This window comes from Phymastichus coffea, unplaced genomic scaffold (genome assembly GCF_024137745.1).
Source record: "Phymastichus coffea isolate CEN01 unplaced genomic scaffold, Cenicafe_Pcof_1.1 PCOF00021, whole genome shotgun sequence".
Lineage (NCBI taxonomy): Eukaryota > Metazoa > Arthropoda > Insecta > Hymenoptera > Eulophidae > Phymastichus > Phymastichus coffea.
In genome coordinates, this window is record NW_026706832.1 from 2,789,127 (window position 1) to 2,798,530 (window position 9,404).

General features: G+C 40.3%; 1 protein-coding gene across 1 annotated transcript; it reads right to left on the reverse strand.

Moving 5' to 3' along the window:
* Positions 1-6,846: 6,846 nt before the first annotated feature.
* LOC131675438 (nucleolar transcription factor 1-B-like) lies at positions 6,847-8,742 on the reverse strand. Its single transcript, XM_058954418.1, has 4 exons — positions 8,058-8,742; positions 7,510-7,562; positions 7,097-7,351; positions 6,847-7,017 (listed from the first exon to the last, which is right to left on the reverse strand). The coding sequence occupies exons 1-4, from the start codon at positions 8,740-8,742 to the stop codon at positions 6,847-6,849; spliced, it is 1,164 nt and encodes a 387-aa protein (XP_058810401.1).
* Between the last annotated feature and the right edge of the window lie 662 nt (positions 8,743-9,404).

Consider the following 9,404-nt stretch of genomic DNA (forward strand, 5'->3'; position numbering starts at 1 on the left):
TTGACCTTGAGATGCTCTTGAAAATCATTTCCAAGGTCAAATTAAAGGTCACCGCTGAAATCTTTGACTGATTTACTGAGATATTGTATGTTTCACATTTTCTGAAAATGCATTTTTGAAAAACTAGAAGGGGTGGGTGGATGGTCTGGGAACCCTGTATATAAAATTTGTTATAATAAAAGCATATCTGTTTATATTAAAATGATTCAATTAATTATGTTAAAAAAAAGAGAATGAGAGTAAAATAGAATTACTCACAATGTTGATGACGGAGGTGTTAACGGTATTCTAATTGTTCCAGCCTCCGAAATGTCAATATTCGGAGACGGTGTTATCATACTCTTCTCCTCCTTTTCCTCCTCCAACGCGTTGTTTCGCGGTCCTGGTGGAGAATTTACGGCAGTCTCCAGAACACCGAAGTCCTCGTCAAGCGCTGCTACGGCTACGATCAGTGCATCCTGCCACTCACTCTTATCTAGGGAGAACATCTCCACCATTCGCTGCACTTCTTGGTCACTTTCGCACTGCATAGTTATCACTCACTCATGTAAGGTTGCGAATTAATGCAGTTTTCATTTGCTTCCGCAAAGATTGAGCGCGCAACGGTCATTGGTCGACAACTTTGAGGAAAGAGGATACGCATAATTAATGGTGGGAGTAGCAAAGATTAGTGTGGAATAGATTCGCCACTTGGTATTAATATACGATCATGATCGTCTGTGCGTTTTTTTTCCTTGCAACTATCAAGCAGTGATCTGCCCATTTCAGGGCCACTTCTTCTTGTCCACGTTTAAAATTTCTTCGTAATAAAAAATATTGCTATATTTGACCAAACTAATATATTAATTATGAAACAGCAATTTTCAGTGCTATATATCAAACGTATGCCCAAAAAAAAGATAATTATTAATAAACAATAATTTTGCGTTTTATTTATCCCTATTATATTTCTTTTCGGCGGAAGCAGTAGGTAAGTATATAGTGGGTATCTTTTAAATTATAATAAAGGTATTAATAATTGTTTTTCTTTGCCATCGTGCGTGCGCTTTGTTTTTCTTGCCACTGTCAAGCAGTGATCAGTGCATTTGAGTGCCACTTCTTCTTGTCCACGTTTAAAACTCTTTCGTAATAAAAATTATTGATAATTTGACCAACCTAATATATTAATTATAAAACAGCACTTTTCAGTGCTATATATCATAACGTATCATTAAAAATACAGATAATTATTAATAAACAATAATCTTGCATTTTATATACCCCTATTATATTTCTTTTCGGCAGAAGCAATAGATAAGTATAAGATAGGTATCTTTTGAGTTATATTAATTTTATTAAAGACAATTGATAATAATTTTAAAATGATAATTTTTTCCTAAATCATAAAAATAATATATATAGTTAGTACGTACTATCTTTAGAAAGAGCGATAATGGCTCAGACGGTAGAGCACTGTCGTATAGATACAAAGGAGGCTAGGTTCGATTCTCCTGTATGTCTATTCTTTTTTTCTTTTTTTCTTGTTGTTAAATAAATTTTAACGATAAGTTACATCTTTTTTTACGGAAATATTATTACCAGAAAAATACTATAAATAATAATACTAATTTTTTTCTGATAGAGTATTAGATGTAGACAATTAATTATTTATACAGGGTGATTCAAAAACATATGTAACTAATAATTCCATTCGAATCGTCTCGAAAAATTAATTTAGAATTGTGTTCTTAGTTTTCGATTAAATAATTAGGTAATTAGATAATTAGCTTCAAAGATCGACCAATCAGCGTACAGCTTTAGAAGAACGGGCGCTTGGTGGCGAGCGTGGAGCAGTGAGGGGGGGCCAGCGGCGCGCGCCGCCGCTGATTGCAAGCGGTGCTCAACCCAATCGTGCAACACGGAGCTCCCATGTCTACATATTGATATACGTATTCATTGATTGAACGCCTATCAATAAAAAGAACGGTTCAATACCGATTGACTAATAACAATGATGCACGTGAAAGCTTTTGTGTCTATTTTGCGAAATAGGTTATTTAGTATTCGTGGTCGTCGAATTCAAACTCGCTGTCTTACTTAAGAATTATGTTCATTTAATACTGAAAATCGCTGTGATCGGTTACTACATCATTGCTTTTTTTTGCGTTTGAGAAAATTGAGATCAATAGGTAGAGGCGTACAGTGTGTTTCCAATTGGCTTGGTTATACGTTTTTTTAAGATTAATAAATAAAATAATAATAAATAAATACTGACAACCCTTGGCTGAAAATTTCCATGTGGAAAATTCACTCCTGATGTGTCATCACACTTGGAACAAAGTCTCAATTCGCGTGTGCGAGACGATGTACACTAGTCACACACAAGTAATCCATCCTAAAATTTCTCACGCGTGTGAATCGTAACACATCTGATTTTGAGACTATGGGTGAGACTCTAATAGAGCCTATAATAGAAGAAGCTTTAAATCTCCGAGAAAAAACGCGGTTTGGTAAGTAGGCGGCTCGTAAACAAAAATGCTGTCGCTACGATGACTTGCAGCAACTCGGCGCCTCGAATCAAGTAAGCGAAATTTGAATTTCAGTAATGATCATTAGTCATGAAATTATTTCCAGCACATAATAATTATAAAGCAAATATCGCAATGCTGAAGACTAGATCTACAATACATTGCGCATTTCTGAAATATTATTATCAATCTAACGAGCAAGCTACAATTATCAAAATAGTTAGGATTATTGTAGAACCCATTAGAACTTTAAGTCATAGTCTGAGAAGCGAAACACTTTTCATGAAGTGCGTAAATGTGTGTACATCAATTTTTCCTAAGTTGAATTAAGAATTATCAATAATAAAAAACTGAAAATTATAAAAGTCGTCACCACTTTTCGGTGAAAAGAAATTCCAAAAACAAATTCCCATAATTTTTTTTAAAATCAATCTCTCGTTGCCCTGTTCCGCATGGTAACTTCATCGTTGAAAAAACCGACATACGAAAGAAGATCCGTAATGAGTCAAAGGTGCCAGGCTACTCGGAGAGAGTAGCGGATGTGGCGAAGGTGCGGATTTTGAGAAGAATAAACGAAACGGGGGATGAGGCTGGGGGGCATGAGGACAGACGAACGCAGGGCGACCTAAGAGAATTGCGGACGCAGACGGAGCGGCACATTGAGGTTTATTTTGAATTTAAAATGAGCAAAAATCTTATCACCGTCGATTTTGGCTCTGAAAAAATGTTGAAAGCAGCAAGTTGTACCTTGAAGGGCCTAGAATGAAAAAGGATACCGATTTTTGCGATTATAAAGTTCGGTGTGATACTTTTTCTCGAGCTCACAGTCAAAAACTGGGAAATTCAGTTTTTCGCTTTCAGCAAGGTCGCGCTGGCAATTGTAAGCTCCACAATTGTTTTTCGATCTCGAAAATGTGTTTCCCATTGTATTTTTCATCGCTGAACACAAATCTGAAATTAAATTGTTTCGATAACTTAAAAGTTCGACAAAATTTGATACGTGGAAACAGAAAAAGTCACCCTACTGTTTTTGCGTTTCCTGGACGCGTGTTTGAAGACAAATGTTATCACAGCTGTCATGACAACTGCTAACTGTCAAACTGGTAATTTGACTTTAAATTCTGGGTCAACGACAAAAAATACAATGGAAAAAACTTTTTTTGGAAAAAACATGATGCTTTCAAAATTTTGTTAGAGCCGAAATCGATGGTCATAAGATTTTTGCTCTTCCATGATCATAATAAACCACAGTGCGGCCTCAGAAAAGCTGCGAACGAAGCGAGGCTCAAGTAAAAATTCTGATGATGCCGAGGTTTAGGCGAAGAGGGTAGACGTGCGCAAAGCAGCTCTGAGAAAAAGGTCACATATAGCAGAGACCCGGGGAGAAAAAGAAGACGAGCACGGCGCGGCCTTAGAAATAGGCAGGAGGAAGCTGGGACTTAATTAAGCAGGTCAGACGAGTGCAGTGATGACTGAAAATAGGACAAGCGAAGCAACGGCGCTGGGAAGATAGCAGACGAGCCCAGTGCTGTTCGGGAAAGGTCAAAGGAACCGAGCGCTGGTCTGATGAGGGCGGACGAGCCTAGTGCTGCTCTAAAAAGGAGCGGACGAGCCTAGTGTTGCTACGATAAAGGGGTATGAGTCCAGTGCGGAAATGCAAAAAGGCCGATTAGCGAGGGCAACGTTAAAAAGTATAGACGAACGAAGGGCTGCGTCTAGAAGGACAGACGGGCAGAAGGCTACGTCAGAATAGGACAGCCGAGCGGAGGGCTCAGTGATGTAGGGCAGACGAGCAGAGACCTAGGTCACAATATGACGAATGAGTGGAGGGCTGCGTCCAAAAGGGTAGACGATCAGAGAGCTATGTTAAAACTGTACAAACGAGCGGAGGGCTCTGTAAAATGGGGAAGACGGGCGGAGGGCTGCGTCATAAAGGGCAGACGAGCAGAGGGCTGCATCGAAATTAGTCGGATGGTGGGAGGGATTCGTTGAAATAAGACGGACGAGCGGAGGGCTACGTCGAATTTAGACAGACGGTTGGAGGTATTCGTCGAAATAAGACGGACGAGCGGAGGGCTACGTCGAAATTAGACGGACGGTGAAAGGGAGACGTCGAAATAAGACGGACAATCAGAAATGTGTGAAATAGGGCGGACGCGTAGAGGGCTATGTCGAAAAGGGCAGACGAGCTGGGGGCTGGGCGGAATGGGGCGAACGAGCGGAAGTCAAGGCGAAATGAGACGGACGGGTGGGGGGCCGTGTGAAACAAGGCAAATGCGCGAAGGGCTGCGTCTAAAAGGGCTTGCGAGCCGAGAACTACGTCGAAATTAGACGGACGGCGAGGGGGAGACGTCGAAATAAGACAGACGAGCAGAGGGCTGTGTAAACTGGGGAAGACGGGCGGAGGGCTGCGTCATAAAGGGCAGACGAGCAGAGGGCTGCATCGAAATTAGTCGTACGGTGGGAGGGATTCGTCGAAATAAGACGGACGAGCGGAGGGCTGCGTCATGAAGGGCAGACGAGCAGAGGGCTGTGTAAACTGGGGAAGACGGGCGGAGGGCTGCGTCATAAAGGGCAGACGAGCAGAGGGCTGCATCGAAATTAGTCGGATGGTGGGAGGGATTCGTCGAAATAAAACGGACGAGCGCAGGGCTGCGTCATGAAGGGCAGACGAGCAGAGGGCTGCGTCGAAATTAGACTGACGGTGGGAGGGATCCGTCGAAATAAGACGGACAATCAGAAATGTGTGAAATAGGGCGGACGCGTAGAGCGCCATGTCTAAAAGGGCAGACAAGCTGAGGGCTGGGTGAAAATGAACGGACGAGCGGGGGGTTGCGTTCAGAAGGGTAGACGAGCATAGGGCTATGTCCATGTCCGAGTCCGCAGAAAAGAGTGCAGATGTGTTGTGCTGAATGGAAAAAATGGCAAAGGTAGCGGTTGCATAGATTGTAGCCAGTCGAACATAGGGAGGCCTAGCAAAAGATTCAAGCAGTACGGACTCGAAAAAATTGGCGAAGGAGCCCAGTGCTGCTTTAGTAAGGGGTTAGTCGGAGTGAGGGTGCGGAAAAACGCTTAGGCAAACGCAGTGCTGACTGGGAATAACGGCACATAAAAGCGAGGGCGCTAGTTGTAGGCTAGACGAGCAGGGGGTGGCATTGGAAAAGGGTCAGGCTAAGTCGGGCTCGAATAAGAAGGTGGTCGAGCCCATTTCTTCTCTGGAAAAGGCCAATCGAGCATAGTGTTAATTTGGATTGACAGTTAACGACGAGCAATAACAGCAGGCGGCTTGGGGACAAGATAAGGCGGTCATAGTAGGGTCTTAGGAATGGGTCCGACGGAGCAAGGGCGCGGAAATGATCCCAGACGACCACATTGCTAACTAGAAATTATGTTAAACGGAGCGGGTTCTCGGAAAAAGAGGACGTGTCTAATGCTGATTTGAAATAGAGTTAGACGAAGTTGGGTTCGGAAAAGAGAGCGGACGAGGCCATTGTGACTTGGAAAAAGAGTTAGTCGAAGCAGAGTCTCAAAAAATAGGGCGGAGCGAGCATAGTTTAAGAAGATGGGAAGGTAGAGCAGCGACTCGGAAGAAAAAGCGGTCAACCTCAGGGCGGTCTCAGAAGTGTGTCAGATATATAGAGATTTGTGTGAAGGGCAGATGCGCTCAGTGCTGCTTGATAGAAGAGTCAGAGTTAAACATGGACTTTGGTAGAAAGGCAAAGGAGCACAGTGTGGCCTGGTTTAGCCGTAGAAGACGTGAAGATAATATTGAAAAGACAAAAGCAACGGGCGGAACAGGTAATGCAACAGACCAAAGGTAAGCTGTGGTATAAGTGTCAATGATCAAGAGTTAAACGTAGTCGATATTTTGGGAAATATGGGAAAGGAAGGACGAGAGCGGAAAAAAAGGTAGAATAACGAGAACGGTCTCACAACCCTACGCTTATTTAACGTTTCGTCAGTTGACATTCTGTCACCTCACCCACAATTATTTGTCTTGATTCCAGTTTTAGAAGTTGAACGAGTAAATTATCACTCTTCTTTTCAATTATTTATCTAATTACCTCAATTCTAGAAAAAAATTTTCATAAGTCCACTTATCCATAACTGTTTGTGATGAACTCAGTGGTGTATGAAAATTTAAATAATTGAGGCCCGTATTGAGAACAACCAAAACAGCTAAGGGAGATGATTGAAAAAACAGATTTATATAACAAATCATCTTTATTTACACGGAGTATAACGTTTTATCGAATGATTCGAATTTCATCTACTATTAGGCTGACTAGTTTTTAGTAAAACCTTAGTAGAAAAGAAAAAATATAAAAAACATGTAAATTTATATCTCCCAATCCGGATCGTTGCCAACGTCGTCATCATCTTCATCCATACTATCATCAGCCTCACCGTCTTCGCTGCCATCATTTTCACCATCGTTGTTCATATCATCATCATCATCTTCTCCATTTTCATCATTGCCATCAACATCATCACCATTCTTGTCCTCCTCCTCAACAACATCATCATCACCATTACCACCATCATCACCATTACCACCATCATCACCATCCAAGCATTGTTAGAAATGCCCCCCCCTGTTGCTGAATACACAAAATAGCTCTACGTCTTATCTGATGTGTAGCTGCATGTATTTTTTCGGGTTCTAGATGCTGGGCATGATGTTGGATTCTTTGTATCATGTCATTTGGGTCATTGAGGCCGCCATTGTGATAAACTGCTTCTTTGGATGTCCCCCAGTAAAAGTAGTCAAATGGGTTCAAATCAGGAGATTTTGCTGGCCACCGTACTGGACCATTATTGCCTATCCAATGGCCGCCATATACCTTGAAGAATTAAAATATTTTATAAGCGATTTTAATATACCTGCGTAAAATCTGTAAATGAAACCAATAATTTTTCTAGCTGACAGTTGTACATGCAGGTGCATGTACAGACATATACATATTTGGTTTCTAGCGCTGTACTGTGAATGCACTCTCACATGCTCCCCGAAGTATACTAATGAAGTCGTGTTGGTTTTAAAACTTCTGTAGACTGAAGTAGTACAAGTAATCAAAATACTGGCAGCATACGTAGAGATTAAAAAATTTTATATTCAAAGTAGAGTTGAAATAAAAGGGAAAGAGGAGGATAGCGGATTTTAATTGAGATTTGAGAATCTTTGAGCGACGGAAATAAAACTCGTCAAGTATGATACAAAGTAGAAAATTTTCATAAGGCTATCTGTCCTAGAACGACTTTTATATTTATATATATATATAAATTTATTCAACTTAAATGTTACAACTTTAGTTTCTTACAAAGTACATTTCATTATTATTGTGTGACGTGCCTTGATTCTTTTTTTTTCTTTGTGTTTTGTGTGATTATGTTGTATATGTGTGTGATTGTGTTTTTGTTTGTGTTAGTGTATTTTGTATTTCCTTCTCATCTTCTTTTCCATTTGCCTTCCTTTTTTCGTCTTCTTCTCACTCTTTCATTCCATCTTCTATCCCATCCTCTTTCTTTCTCTTTCCCTCCTATACTTACCTCCCCTCTTTCTGTAAGTCCTCCCATTTATAATCATCCTTCTGTTTTCTACCACGATGTCCATTACTACTCCTGCTTCCTGGCAAGCACTGAGGACCTTCTTTGCTGCCCTTACTATTTCGTCCCTCTCTTTTCTTTCTTCAAAGGACAGCCACTCGTCTAAGCTCATTTTTCCTTCTCTATATATTTCTCTTTCCAAGTCCCATATCTTGTCTCTGTCTTCTCTGCTATTAAACTCTACTTTCAGCCTTTCTCCCAATTCCATTACGTGATTCACTTTCACTTTATGAACATTTTCAAACCATTCTTCTATTTTTGCACCTTCTTCCCATTTTGGTCCCTTTTTCACTACCAGTATTCTTTTTGTCCACTCGTCCCATTCTTCTCCTGGTGATTCGTCACTTTCACTTTCCATTTTCCATTTTTTTCTTTTGTTTTTCTCTTTTTTTCTCTCTACTTTCTCTTCTGCTCCTTTCTCATCTCTTTCTTTTCCGCTTTCTTTTAGGTTTTCCTCAATTGTTCTTAGTCTTATTTCCTGGTTCCTAGCCTCTCTTTCCAACTCTTTTACCTTGTTTTCCACATCCCTTCTTTTTTTTCTTTCTATTTCCATCCATTCTTCCAGGTCTTCTTTTTCTACTCTTCTGTCTCTTTCTATCTTCGTTATTTTCCTTTCAATTTCATCCATTTTCGTTAATCTTTTCTTTTGCCTTCTTTACTCTATGAATTTTCTTTTAATTTCTTTCTTATCTAGCCGGTCTTCTCACCTGTCCGTATTAGGGCTTTTACACCTTTTCTGCGATATCCTCCGCTCCCTCTGCTTTCACTCATGCTTACTACCATTCTCTCTTACCAATTTCTTTCTTCTCTCTTTTCACTTTTCTTTTTCTTTCTCTTTTTCTTCTTCTTTTCTTCTTCTTTTCCACTTTAGTTCCTTCATCCATGCTATTTTTTCTTTGCTCCCAACTATTATTTCTTCCCACTTTTCTCCTTCTTTTCTTGTCATTTCGCATTTTTCTACTATGTGTTTCCAATTTTCCTCTTCTTTTTGGCACATTCTACATTTCTTATTTTCTTCTTTTTCCCAGTATCTACTCCCTCTTGTCTCGTTCCCTAACCTAAACCTCTCTCTTATTTGTAGGCCTCTTATTTTCCCTTCATTTTGTATTTCTTTTAGTCTACACTTCTTCATTTCCTCCTTTATCCCCTTCCACTCTCTTATATATCTTAATTCTTCCAACTTATCTTCCATTTCTTTTTCTTCTTTTTTCCTCAATTCTTCTCTTACTTCTTCCCAGAACTCTTCTCTCTCATCGTCTCCTTCTTCTCTCTCTCTGTATTTTTTACTTT

Excerpts from the sequence above, each read along its gene's own strand:
- LOC131675438 (XM_058954418.1), bottom strand. The coding sequence starts at position 8,742 with ATGGATGAAATTGAAAGGAAAATAACGAAGATAGAAAGAGACAGAAGA. Across the intron at positions 7,352-7,509 it reads TAGTATACTTCGGGGAGCAT|GTATATGGCGGCCATTGGAT; the intron begins GTGAGAGTGCAT and ends TAATTCTTCAAG. Across the intron at positions 7,018-7,096 it reads GTATTCAGCAACAGGGGGGG|GAGGAGGACAAGAATGGTGA; the intron begins GCATTTCTAACA and ends GATGTTGTTGAG.